Here is a 13,840-nt window from a genome sequence, read left to right as displayed (position 1 = left end):
TTTTCCTTTCTTTTTAAAGAGCGCGTTTGGGCGACGATGTTATATATGGGCCTAAAATGCAGAAGAAAGAACAGACATAGCAAAAGGTCCATCACAAAATGGCCCAATTAAACTAAAGATGGGCTTAGAAAATCTACAGGCCCACTTTCAGTTACGTTGAGGGTTATTACTTCCATTCGGTTAAGGACGTTTTAAAATATGCCTCGGTTCGATTTTTCTTGTGGTTTGGGTCTTTCTCTTCGTTTAAAGTGTTCTGAGTTCAATCCTTTTCACTCTTTGTAGTGTAGAGTAATTTAATTACAAGGCTCAAAACCTAATTGAAAGTCAAATCGCAGATCAGAAGAAGATTGTAAGTTTAACGACATTGCTAAATTTTCCCTTCTTAATAAAAGTTGATTCAAATTTTGCACCAACACATCGTATCTAGTTTGTAATCATCATTAGAAAATGAACCGCATTTCAGCACTAAAGTCAGTGGCAGAACTAGGAATAACAATGGGATCATGAAAAAAAATCCCAACCAAAAGCCTTTGAATAATCAACGGCAATGTATTCCATAAGATTTAGTTTGTAAAATTACTTTCCTAATCAATCAATAATCGGAAAGAATCCTATAATCTAATTACGTAAAGTAATTATGCTTATACATCTTAATGATGTTAAGGTTGAGCATTATTGTCATTTTAACTAGCAAATTATTTGACTTTATACCTAAACTAAAAATATAATATTTCAAGTTAAATTATTTTAAATTTGGTATTTAAACCAAAAGCTCCTGTAGACTAACTTTTAAAAGTTGAGAAGTATAGTACGTTACAACAAAATAATAAAAAAAAAATACGAAAAAGATTGTAACCATGAATGTGTGGTAGAAGCTTAGAAAGTGTTCGAATCTAGATCATCGGAAAATCATAAACTAGCCACTGAAGACTAAAAAGAGTAATGATATTCGAATTGTATTTTTGTACCATATTTTCATATCATCTTAGGTGACATTTAATATGGACAGTCACATCATTTGAATTAATCAGATTTTTAAATTTAGTTCATTATTTAATAAACTAATAATTAAGAAAAACTAGTTAATTAAATGATGATTGTGGTATACAAGGAGTCTTTCTTATTTCTTTCCTTGGATTTTGCAAATTTTTCAAATGATGTAGCTGTCCACATCAGATATCACGTAAAATGATATAAAAATATGGTATAAAAATATAGCATGAATAACATTATTCGACTAAAAAAGTATCACATACGTGCAGCGGTGCATACGTTAGTATGGCTCTCAGCTATCTTGTCTTTTTCCTTATAGACAAGATTGATCCATAACACGTGAATCCTGAAGGCTCAAACTTTTGTGAATGCTTAACTACGCATTGCAGACTGCCGCTTATTAAATTAGCACGATTTTCATATACAAATCACAACGGCTTTTGGAGGGAGGCCCTCGCCTCTCTTCTTTTACAAATTCACAAAGCTTATTTTATGGCTTAATTGAATTAATAATTTTAATGGTGATAGAATAGTTGGAAGATAAACTATGTCGTAAAAGAATTTAGAATTTAGATTTATGTGATGAAATCAGTTATAATTTAAGTTTAAAATTAAAAGTTTCGTAACTTTTCATTTATTGTTAACACATAAGGCTCACTTATAAGGCTAAAAAGATAAAGTTAGCTAAAGTTAGTCTCACATATAGACTCACAAACAATTACCAGAGAGTTTTATTTACTCTTATATGTGTGGCTTACGTGTTAATAATTAATGAAAAATTGACAGAAATTTCAATTTTCAACCTAAATCTTATCAAACTTCATCACATGAGCTTAAATCCCTATTTTATTTTCATTTTATGGACCACCTTTCGACTATTCTATTATTATGGAGACTCATAATTCACTTAGGCCTTTTATTATTATTATTATGGGGATAAAAGGTATAGAAACACTAACAAATCACAAAAAAAATGTCTGGAAACTTGTACATCGTTTTGTTACCGATAAATTCGTGGAGTCCACTTCCGCAGTGGCCAACTACGCACTTTCATCGTGCTTGACAAAGTTGAAAAAGCTTAGAACATGCTAGATGGAGCTCCTAAATATATATATATATATATTTTTTTTTTTTTTTAATTTTGTTATTAGCACTTAAAAGTCTTATTCTACACTCTTCATAAGTATATTTTTCTTTCTAACTCACAAATGTATTTTTCTTTCTAACTATAGAAAGTTTAGAGTGCCAGTAACAATTCCAAAAAACATTATAATATGAAAGAAAGAAAAGTAAGAGAGAAATGTGAGAGAGAAAGAAAGAGCAAGAGTGAAACGGCGGTTATTTTTATTCTTAAATTAGAGACATGCTTTGATAACATGTGTGAAGGAAAGAAAAAAAAACACAATTTTTACTGCAAAATTACTTCAATGCTCATGAGTTTTCTTTTCTTTCAATTATACAAAAATATATATATTGTTTTGAACAAACGATGGTATTTATACTAAGAGGGTGAGGGAGTGGGCTAATGTCACATCCCAGACCGGCTTCGCCGTACCACGATATTGTCCGCTTTGGGCCCTGGGCATGCCCTCACATTTTTGTTTCTGAGAACTCACGAGCAACTTCCCAGTAGGTCATCCATCCTGAGATTGCTCTCGCCCGAAGTCGCTTAACTTCGAAGTTCCGATGGAACCTGAAACCAGTGAATTCCCAAAAGGTCTCGTGCTATATGAAGGTGGGCATGTACATATAAGGCACATCACCCCCTCTATCCGTTGGTTGATGTGGGATGTTACAATCCATCCCTCTTAGGGGCCCGACATCCTCGTCGACACACTCACACCACACGGCAGAGTGGCTTTGATACCATTCTATCACATCCTAGACCGACTCCGTCGTAGCATGATATTGTCCACTTTGGGCCTTGACTACATCCTCACGGTTTTGTTTTTGAGAACTCAAGAGCAACTTCTTAGTGGGTCACCCATCCTGGGATTGCTCTCCCCTGAACTCGCTTAACTTCGGAGTTTCGATGGAACCCGAAGCCAGTGAGTTCCCAAAAGGCCTCGTGCTATATGGAGGTGGGCATGTACATATAAGGTACATCACCCCCTCTCTATTGATCGATGTAGGATGTTACAGCTAAGTCTTATAATGAGCTTGCCATAATACTGTATTTGCTTGCCACTAAATTTCAGCAAAATCATTCTTTGGCATGAAAGAGAATCCTCTCTGCTAGGACTGTACTCTTTAAGGGGATGCGGTGAGTTTTAGGAAATGGTCAAAACATTATGTTTTGGACCTATAATTGGATTTTTCATTTCTCACTTTTCCATCTTGCCCCAGAAGATCAGAGATTAAATACCAACTGGAATCTTAAAGTTAGTTATTAGTCAAAATTGCTACTTGAATCCAAGGACGAAGCCTCATAGAGACCAGGTAGCCCAGACCCATTCTGAAATTTTACGAATTGATATTTGGTGTCCGCTAGGTTTTGCGATCAAGAGCTTGTAGTGCATTCGTGAGTGTAGTTTGACAATTCTACAATCCCATGGGGTTCAAAAGTTGTTGTCAACAACCTTTGTTTTGTTTTTAAACTGAACCTTATAATTAGCCTTCTATTCACCATATAAAAATTAATTCTTTTTTTAGTCTGTTCATATATGACAAGTTCTATATAATTTAGAGTAAAATCCAATTAATTATGTTGAAATTAAAATCTCATAGTAATATTTTTTGAGTTGTGACCTTAATTTTTTGTTTGAATCTTCCTTTTTTTATTAAAGCTCGTAAATAAGTTATGTTCTTATGATATAATCATCTCAATAAAATTCATAAAATTTTAAATCCCCATCGATAAATTTTTCATGCTAAAATAAAAAAAGAAGAAACCTTAAAATTTTCTCCAATATATTACTATATTTCGTCTAATTTCTTGATACTTCTCAAACACCCCTCCTCAGAGAAGTTTCTGGCTCCACCACTGCTTGGATCCAAATCGAGGAAAGTAGAAATGCTCACGAGAAATGAGCTTGTAGCAAAAATGTGGAAACTTTCTATTCCACATAAAGTTAAACTTTTAGTTGGATTCTTATTCGTGAAAGACTACAAACTACAAAAAGATTGAGTAGATTCAATCTAAATATCTCGCCTAATTGTCCCTTATGTTAAAATGAAGATGAAGATCAGTTGAGAAATATCAAAGGTGTTGTGATTGAATGTGACCCCAAGATGGTTAATGATGGGATTCTTCGCCGTTGCAAGATCTCTTTAAGGTTCGGAACTATTGTTAAGGACATCACATAGCTGATAAACTCTTTATATTTTATTCAAGGGCAACAAATCTTTAGAAAAACTAACTTCCTCGCAGATGCCATTACTTCTGCTGGTCATAATGTTGAAAATATTTATATTTGGGCAAACACTTTTTTTTAATTGTATGAGTTCCAGGTGCTCTCGTAAATTCTCTTTACCTTAATAAAATTTATTTTTTAGCAAAAAAGGAGAGTTCAAATTTAAAGTGGGTTTCCACGTTATTTTTTTGGGGTACACGTAAACATACAAGTGTTTGGTTCAAATCGCGAGGTGGGTGTCGGTCGATCTCCTCCCAATTCCCCCGCTTCTATAAATGGCAAACATTTCCCAACCCTTTATCTTCATATCCATTCTCCCACATTCTCCATCAGATCATATCAGACGGGACACATCTCCAGTTTGTGCGTGAATCGAACCCCTTTTAGCCGTCCATCTGTTTGATAGATAATCCAACGGTGTTAGATTCACGCACAAACTCGTGATCAGTCTCCTCTATCAACACCTTATCTTTTTTTTTTTTTTTTGTTTAATTTTCTGAATTACTTTTACTTTCCAAAGGGAAAATATTAGCTTTTTGGCGCCAGTTTCGATTCACATTTCCCTCTCAATCAGTTTTTGTTTCCCTCCAGACTCAAAAGAAGAAGAGAGAATTAGCGAAGAGAGGAAGAATCCTGGAAAATTTGGGAATCGGATCGAATGGATTCGGGTTTGGACTCAGGCTTGGATTCGGGGTCAACGGAGGTCTACGAGACGGACGTGGAGCTTCTGAAGAGGGCGTGGCGGCAGGAGAAGGCCGCTCCGGAGATTCTTCAGTTCGAGAGTGCTTTGGTTCGGAGAATCGTAGAGCAGATCCAATTGATGGTAAATTTCCCTAAATCCAAAACAAACAAAACCCTAATTTCTGTTTTTTACTGTCATGCTTGAGTTGGTTGAATTTGAGCTACAAAAATTTTGATATTGGAAATTAAATGAATACGGGAGAAATGTTTATTTCTTGTCGATACATACGGTATTTGGGAACCGAATAGACCTCGGATTCAGATAGACACTTTTAACCAGGTGAGTTACAAGCCCGTAGTGGATATAGGAGAAATGTTAAGTTAGGGGAGTATTCAATTGGAATTTTAAGGGATTTTAATTCTTTTAATGAAACTAGGGTATTCAATCAGTATTTTAAGTGATTCTTTGAAATTCAAGTTATATTCAATTAGAATTTGAAGATAATTTATTAAAATCCTTAGAAATTCGGATGTATTTAATTAGGATTTTAAAGAAGTTTATAACATTTCAGGTGTATTCAATTAAAAATTGATTTTAAAGAATTTGAGAAAGTCGAGGAATTGGAGGGAATTGGAGAGATTTCGTAGTGTATTTTAATCATCCACAAATCTCACCTCTCCCCATGAGATTTCGAGAGAATTGAATCAAAATTTTTATGGAATCTCTACAAATCAATTAAACTCCATAAAGATCCTGGATTTATAAATCCATCAAAGTCTTTCAAATTCTCAATTGATTTTGTTCCTTTTTTTTTTTTTTTTTAACTTTAATTATTCGGTAAGAGAGTGAAGAAATAATCTTACCGTTAGTTTACTGTGTTAATTCGGTTGAAGTTTGTGCTAGTAATTTGTGTTTTTGTGTTATTGCTAATCCCAATTGGATATATGATTTAACAGGAAGAAACTGTAGAGGAGTTCACTGAGAGTGGTATTGATCCGCTTACCGTATCACTCTACCAGATGGATTTGGACAGGACTCAATTCTTGTTGAGATCTTATTACCGAATTCGTTTGCAGAAGGTAGCAATCTTTTCTCCTTGTTCTTAATGTGTATGTTTGGTTTTGTTTTTTCATTGCATTTGAAATCAACTGTATGCTTCTTTGCTTGTTTTTCGGTATTAGAGAGATGACCATTCACTATGTTTCATGATGTTAAGTAGGGCAGGTTTTTCAAGTCCGCGTTGGTTCTGCTTTGTGATTTGTCTCTCATGAAACTTCGTTTTGCAGATTGAGAAATACATGTTTCACATCCGGGATAATGCCGAAAGCCGTCTCTCTGATAAGGAGAAGGTGTTTGTTGAAAGGTGAGGGCTCCAACTATCTCCTTACTTTATACTCTATTAATGGACGCACATGCTTAAGGTTTACTGTGATTTGGAGTTGACATGGTTATGCGTTGCAGATGCTGTGCTGATATGCAGACGCATCTTGAAAGGAGCGTTCTGTTGCAGTTGCCTTCTACTTATCAGTCTGTATTCCGTCAATCAAGCGAAAAGGAGACTGACATGGGTAAACATTCACATTATCCTTTCAGATTTTCGTGATGCATCTCTGTTCTCTCTCCACCCTATATGTGCATGTGTATCTATTATGGTAACAGCTCATTTACCCAAGATCAGTTCCAATCAAATGCTGTGCTCAGTGCTATGGTTAATGCTTAAAGTTTTCATTCGAATATATCTAGTTATGTGGTGGCCTTTCGAAAATTTACCTAAGATGCTTGCATTTTCTGATATTGTTCGGCAGATCCACATAACTTGCACTATACTATTATAAATTTTGATGTGATAAATGGTCGGTATTGTTGCTTAGAAGAACTTTAAAACATTAGCACGCGGTGAGGTATCCAATGACAAGCTAGTGTATTGAACCAAGGATTTTTTTTCTACTGTTTTTTCTTTATTTGCAAACCTTTTGTGTGTTTAATAACGAAGTTTTTATCAGAAACAAATGCATTATTTTGTTTGACAAATTCTTAGCTTTCCCGCATAGACTTGGTATTTCCTCTGTTATTACTGTTCTTGATATCTTGCTTTAACCGAATTGAATTGCTTTAACTGCATATTATTTTCTACCAAACAGATTTTTTTTATATTGATCATATGGTAGGCTAGGCAGTTTGTAGATTGGACTTCTGAACCCTAACAATGTTCTGTCTGTTCGAATTTCAGTGCCGAGACCGCATTTGGATACATTTGTTGTCTGCAAAACCAAGTACTATCTTGGACATATCCAGCTCGAGGACAATGCAGATGGAGAATCAGATAGCAGGCAACTCATATATTCATAAACATTTTTACTCTTATAGAAGAAACTGTTGTGTCTTGTTTTTTTCGCTTACCGGTTTCAATTCCCCTTGTGACAGTGCGAGCCAGAGACCATTGGACGAACCGTTTGAAATGGAGCCTAATGTGTTATACTTTGTACGTTATAAAGCAGTGAAGAAATTCGTAGATGAAGGGAAGATTGATTTATACTGAGCACCATCTAGCACCTCACTGCTTGACCGGTTTCTTCAGAAGCCAAAAAGAATATGCAAGTCATGGGAGTGAGTTTCTGAGCAACATCCCGTGCTTCTACGTAGAATGTTGAAAATGATGAAATCCTCAAACCAAAGATGATTCTGCGGTCTCTCCGCCTTACTGCTTTGCAACATTTGTTAGGAAACTATTAATGTTGCGGTGCCTTTCTTTCAAAAGAAACTATCAATGTGCAAGTTAGGGGAGCGATTTTCTCCCTAGCAAGATCTGTATGTACTCTTCGTTTATCATTGGCTAAGAATGTTCGTTGTGCGCAATTGGTATTCTTTTCGATGTTAGTGAAAGGGGTTTTGGGGGAGGGATGGAGGGACATGGTAGGGCTTGAAGTGGTACATCTACTGGTTTTTCGGAATTAGGGTTCTTTAGATTTAAGCCTTGCAACTCTTAAACTCTAAACAAAAACCCACATATATTATAACTTCTAAATAAAACCCATATTTTAAATATGATGTCATGTTGGATAAAAGATGTCCATCAATTTGTGTTTATTACATTTAATTTGTGTGAACTCCTCCAATCCAAAACCTAATTAGATCAAATATATACGGACGTATATTCTACCTTTAAGTATACTAATACCATAAAAAGAAGTAGGTAAATTAATTTTGTTACAAATTTAAAAAGTAGGCACATTAATTTTCATGTAATTATACAGTAGATAAATTATTTTCATAAAATTAAACAATGAATATTGTTTTCAAAAATTAACTTTCATGGTAGGTAAATTTTTTCTTGTAATTATATAGTAGGTAAATTATTTTCAAAAAATTAAACAATACATATTGTTGAAAATAAACACTAAATTAGGTATATTCAAATTGAAATTTATTGTCCAAATTAAAAAAAAATCCAAATTAATTCCTCCACCTAGAACCATATTTCATGGCTACAAGACCTTGCCAAATTCAATGCACGTGATCAAATAAAACAAAATTACAAGAACTTTCCATACTGGCTTAGATGGGGTATTTTAGTGATCCAAAAAATATAAAAACGGATGCACAAACTTAATTTGGTAAGTTGCTTAGTTGGATCCTAATCTTTGGGTTTTATTCGGATAAATATTATTTGATGGGCTAGAGGCTAGAGAAAAATGAGTTTGGAGGGCGAATGTGAACAAAAATGAGTTTGGGTCTCGTAAATTCAGACCATCAAATGTAACGTAGCATTGAAGTGAAACATCGTTTTTCCTATATCAACAAAAATCATTTCCTGCTCGTAGCCGGGCTCCAATAGAAACTGGTGACACTCACAGTTGTGTATTGTGAAAGTAGGTGCAAATATTGGCTGTGGTTTTCTGGCCCGGATTACTTTCTCTGTAGTCTTTATCCGGCCCGGATTACTTTTGGTCTTGAGGAGATCAACTAAAATTATTAGAAATCATCTCTTAACTGATCAAAACCAATCACAATTTATTCGAAATTGATAAATAAATCAAATAAAATGTCGACGATATATTAATAAATTGATATCCACAGCTGATATTTGAAAAGTGATAATTTTGACCGTTTATTTTAAAACATGAAAGTTTCCGATGACAAATCGCAGTGTGCAGTATTAGAAAAAGTTTTTTTTTTTTTTGGTTTTTGTTTTTGTTTTAAGAGAGATGACTAATGATAAGTTACAGTTATCCTCTTTCCGATAAAATGGTATGCAGTTCATTGCCAATATGTCACCACCAAGTTATAACCAAAGAAAAATCATCGAATATTAGTACAAAAAAAATATTCCAAACAAATGTAGACAAAACCGACCAAAACGAAACTGGAACCCACCCCATCAATTGTGCTCTTGTCATCACAAAGATTGAAACGAAACCGTAATCCCCTTTCCCACCACTTTGCCGGAAAATACAGCGAAAAACTTGCTGGAGCTTTATTCTCCATCTATTATCGAATCGAATATTTAGTAAATTATATTATCGGTACATTTGAGCCAAAAATTAAGACCTAGCAACTTGGACTTGGCCGACTTGATCAACGGCCAGGATCTTAAGCAAGCCAGCGTAAGTAACCCCTTGGTTCTCATCGCCGCCGCCCAATTTTATCATGGCCTTGATGTCTTCGTCGCAGGCGGCAAAGCCGGCGCTGCTCATGTAGCTCTTCAGATCCTCGTGGCTGAGCTTGCCGTCCCCGTCCTTGTCCATCACCTTGAACACGTCCTCCATCACTCCCGAGCTTCTCGGCCGGCGGCCGCCCGCCAAAACGCGCTCGAACTCGTCGTACTGGACGAAGCCGTCGTTGTCGGAGTCGGCCGCCGACATCATCGAACCGATGAGGTTTTCGTCAACGCCGGAGCTGGAGAAGCCGGTGTAGAAGGCTCGGAGGTCGTCTTTGCTGATTTTTCCGTCGCGGTCGGCGTCCAGGACGTCGAATGCTGAACGGAAGTCCGAGGTGAGCGCCGTCGTCTCCGTCTGCGCGCTGAGAGTTCGGCCGGAGGGACACATTGCGATGCGAAAGGCGCTGTGTGTTAAACGATGTCTGCGTGGAGCTTGTGGAATGCAACTTGGACCTTGTGAGCGGCATTCGGGTATTTATAGACAGAAAAGGTTGGTGCCACAATTGCGTGGTTGACAAGATTTCGAGAGTAAACAGTGAATTGCCACGTGGGTAATTCCGTGTGACTAATGCGTACAGAGTGACGTCATGAGTGTTAGGGTTTCTTTGGAATGGTGGGGGGACTGGCAGGTTTTGTTTGTTTGTTTGTTGGGAGTTTGATTGACAACACCGAGCGGTGCAGAACCAGCCAAAGACCAAGATGTCTTTATCTCCCATTTCCACGGTTGAGTTTGAACTTTGAATTATACGACATTGATATGAGATGGTGGTAATTATTGAATTAATGATGAATTAGGGTTTGATTTGATTAAGTTTAAACCTCAAATTAGTAGCATAAACTGACTTACCAAAACAAGTTTATTCCACCTTTTTCTTTCCATAAAAAACGAACAGATACTATCATCTATTTTCAGTGGCGTATAGGTCATCATATCAACCAAAAAAAGCTTCATTGCGCAATTTCGTCGAGCACCTAGTAGGCATCTGCCAATTCTTATCAATATATGCCGAAAGTTTATGCCAACATATGTCGACAACTACTATTATTTCTAGAGACTTGTCGAAGGTGGATGCAAGATAATGTAGAGTAATGTTGAAGGATGCCAAGACTTTTCAACTAAAGTATTTCATAGAAGAAGAGAGAAAAGGAAGATAAATATGATAGAAGAAAATAGAAGAATAATGAAGAGGAGATTGTAATTTAGTTTGTCTTTGGTGTTTATAGGGTCAAATACAATATACAAAACAAATATACATGGGTCTTCTGAAGTTGTTGGGGTCAATGACAACCAATGACCCCATGTTGGCTTCGCCACTGTCTGTTATGACATATTAATATATTTGACTTTTATTTACTTAATAGTTAATTCCCTTGTTTTCTCCCTTGTATATACCATTGATTTTTTGTTAAATGTGATTCAAATGGAATTACAATGATGACACATTACCGCAATAGTAGAAAACAATAGTGCGTATGCACTTTTGTGCATATTCAATTCCTACTTAACACCCTCCTCCACCCTAACAACTAACAATTTAGCTCACTAACACTTTTCGTTTGTGAAAAAAAATTCAAAGAGAACTACAATCTTTTAAAAGGATTACGAACCAAATCTGTATAGTCCAATGTGGCTTACCAGACGAGCCTTGAGTATGTTTGTCGTCTATTATGTGTGTATGTAGAGGGTTTAGAAGTAAACCAACAAAACATTTGCATTTCAAACGGTATCTGATTCTCCACACTACTTGATTTGTACCATTTTATATCCTCATGAGTTGGGATTTCCCCCTTTTTTATTAATAAAAAATAAAAGGAAAACTAATGAAAAAAGCTTGAAAACTTTGAGTTTTAATGACAAAGACAAAATAAGGGATAAAGTAAATAGTATCAGGATTGACTTTTTAGTGTAAAAATTTGGTTTTTCATTAACGTGAACAGTATCGTGAATTTTTCGTTAAAACTTCCAAAAATAAAATGGTCGAGCCCAAACTATCACATCAACGGGTGTGGCTCAATAAATTCCATCGGAATTAGATTCTGGGTTCGAGTTCTGTAAGGTATATTTTACTTTATTTTCCTAAACGTTTGGGCTTTGTTCTTCCTTTTTTGTTTTTTTTTTTTTTTTCTGTAGGCCCATATGTGGTCCAGGAAATATTGGGTATGCAGTTCCGGATTTGGGCTGTTTATGTTGGATCCAAGTGGGCCGAATGTACTGGTTCATTCGTAATATCACTAACAGGAAGGGGCTTTTCTTAGTATAAATCTCGACCATTTCATTTCCCCACAACCCTAATCCTCCATAAAAATTCCAGGATTTAAACCCACAACTCTGCCTCTCTGCTCTATTTTTATTTTGATTTTATTCTTTTGGTTTTTGTGATAAAAATGGAGAGAAAATATTGTGCTGTTTGCTATCGTGCGCCTCTTGATGAAGCCTTGGATCCCATTAATCTGGATCTTTAGGGTTTTATATTCTTTATAAAGAACGAGGAGGTAGATTTTGCGCAGGAACGTTGAGTCGCTTCGCCTTTGAACAATTGCCAGGCTCAGTGAATAACACCCTGCCAAATCCCCTTTCCAATTTTTATTTTTATTTTTTCCTTCCGATTGTTTGTTTGTTTGTTTTTTGCATCTGATATTATATTAAATTGATTTGTTGAAGAATTTGGATTTGCGTAGTGGGGGCTCCGATGATGGATTAAATCTTTGAGACCTGATCATGGAATTGATGATAACTATAAGCATGGTTTCTGAGGATCCCTCTAATTTTTTTTTATATTTTTTTTTAAAGAATTTTAATTTAAAAAATATATATTTATTTGGAGTGAGAAAGTATAGATGATGAAGTCAGCACTGGGTTCTGAATACATTTGATGCACCAATAATGCAGCCTGGAAAGCTATTTCTGATATATTCCGACTTTTATTTGGCCGGTTTGGTATTGCTGTATTTTGAAAAAAAAAATTGCTTTTGTTGTGCTGTGAGAATAAACTTATTTTTTACTGCATCATATTTTCAGTTTTTTTTTTTAACAAAAAACTATGAAAATAAGTTGTTTTTAAGTATTTACCAAACATCTTTTTAATCTCATCTTTTTTTTACACCTATTTTTTATAAAAGCACATCAGTACTAAATCATTTTCTTAGGAGATGGGTCAGCCACTTGAAGTAAACCAGCAGCAAGCACATCAGCAGATCGTTCCGTTCCATCTCCTAGGATGAGCATTTCCAATCGGAAAAAAATAAAATAAAATTAGAATGTAGATATAACTTCACTAATTCAAGTTCCACCCTGATGGTACGACGAGGAAAGAAGCATGACTAATGAATTTGACCAACATGGAAGCATCCATCAATCTTAGTTTCTTGCAGCGAATGGCTTCGCATAGCTTTTGAAACAGCAATAGGCAATTTCTCATGGTGATGCAATGAATGTGAACCCCCCAACGATCATAACTTCTTGGCCAACATGAGCCATTTTCTTCACTTGAGCGGGACAGACAACAATGAAATTACTATAGGAGGAGAAAGTGAAAGAATTATTCTTGCTTCCACATTACTCCATGTACTTTCGGTCCAGGCTTCCCCTTCCTTGTGGTCTAACACACAGCACACAACAGATTACTTACACCCTAAAGTAGCATGTAACTTATTCTAGCATTAGCTCTTATACAGTCTGGGAAATACCTTGCTTTGATCACCCGAGCCCATAGAGAATTGGGTTCATGTATTAGACGCCAACATTGCTTTGCCAATAGGGTGAGGTTGAACTCATGCAGTTTCCTAAAACCCATGCCCCTTTCCTTTTCTCCAAGCCCATAGAAGCCTAGCTCATCGAGTGGATTTTGAGCTCCCTCTCCTTCTGGCCCCACCAAAACCTGGCAACCACCGAATCGATATCGTTGCACAAATTTTCAGGGAAGTAGAATACATTCATCGGATATGTAGGAATGGTTTGAGTCACAGCCTTAATTAACACCTCTTTGCCAACTTGGGATAAGAAATTTTGCTTCTAACCTTGGATTTTTGCCGTAACTCGATCCTTGATAAACGCCAAATCCTACCTATTAGATTTACCCCAAATTGTCAGCATACCCATATACAATCCAGGGTCCTCCACCATTTGCATACCCAAAACCCCACATAACTCCATCC

At 36.0% G+C, this 13,840-nt stretch overlaps 2 protein-coding genes and 2 non-coding genes across 4 annotated transcripts; 3 read left to right on the top strand and 1 right to left on the bottom strand.

Moving 5' to 3' along the window:
* The first annotated feature begins 4,650 nt into the window (after positions 1–4,650).
* Positions 4,651–7,884, top strand: LOC137736793 (DNA replication complex GINS protein SLD5). The gene is made up of 6 exons (XM_068476062.2): positions 4,651–5,169; positions 5,985–6,107; positions 6,315–6,391; positions 6,490–6,596; positions 7,259–7,358; positions 7,453–7,884. The coding sequence occupies exons 1-6, from the start codon at positions 5,005–5,007 to the stop codon at positions 7,565–7,567; spliced, it is 687 nt and encodes a 228-aa protein (XP_068332163.2). The 5' UTR covers positions 4,651–5,004; the 3' UTR covers positions 7,568–7,884.
* A 1,426-nt stretch (positions 7,885–9,310) lies between these two features.
* LOC137737916 (calcium-binding protein CP1) lies at positions 9,311–10,145 on the bottom strand. The gene has a single exon (XM_068477500.2). It carries the CDS (start codon positions 10,071–10,073, stop codon positions 9,570–9,572), a length of 504 nt encoding a protein of 167 aa, XP_068333601.1. The 5' UTR covers positions 10,074–10,145; the 3' UTR covers positions 9,311–9,569.
* Positions 10,146–12,371: 2,226 nt separating this feature from the next.
* Positions 12,372–12,443, top strand: LOC137738534 (small nucleolar RNA R66). Its single transcript, XR_011068977.1, has one exon. It is a non-coding gene; the product is annotated as a small nucleolar RNA R66 (small nucleolar RNA).
* A 76-nt stretch (positions 12,444–12,519) lies between these two features.
* LOC137738544 (small nucleolar RNA snoR118) lies at positions 12,520–12,597 on the top strand. The gene has a single exon (XR_011068987.1). It is a non-coding gene; the product is annotated as a small nucleolar RNA snoR118 (small nucleolar RNA).
* Positions 12,598–13,840: the final 1,243 nt, after the last annotated feature.

This window comes from Pyrus communis, chromosome 13, assembly GCF_041283825.1.
Source record: "Pyrus communis isolate YQ-2024b chromosome 13, ASM4128382v1, whole genome shotgun sequence".
Classification (NCBI taxonomy): Eukaryota; Viridiplantae; Streptophyta; class Magnoliopsida; order Rosales; family Rosaceae; genus Pyrus; species Pyrus communis.
This window is presented reverse-complemented; position numbering and strand designations above follow the sequence as displayed.

Excerpts from the sequence above, each read along its gene's own strand:
- LOC137736793 (XM_068476062.2), top strand. The coding sequence starts at position 5,005 with ATGGATTCGGGTTTGGACTCAGGCTTGGATTCGGGGTCAACGGAGGTC. Across the intron at positions 5,170-5,984 it reads TAGAGCAGATCCAATTGATG|GAAGAAACTGTAGAGGAGTT; the intron begins GTAAATTTCCCT and ends ATGATTTAACAG. Across the intron at positions 6,108-6,314 it reads ACCGAATTCGTTTGCAGAAG|ATTGAGAAATACATGTTTCA; the intron begins GTAGCAATCTTT and ends TTCGTTTTGCAG.
- LOC137737916 (XM_068477500.2), bottom strand. The coding sequence starts at position 10,073 with ATGTGTCCCTCCGGCCGAACTCTCAGCGCGCAGACGGAGACGACGGCG.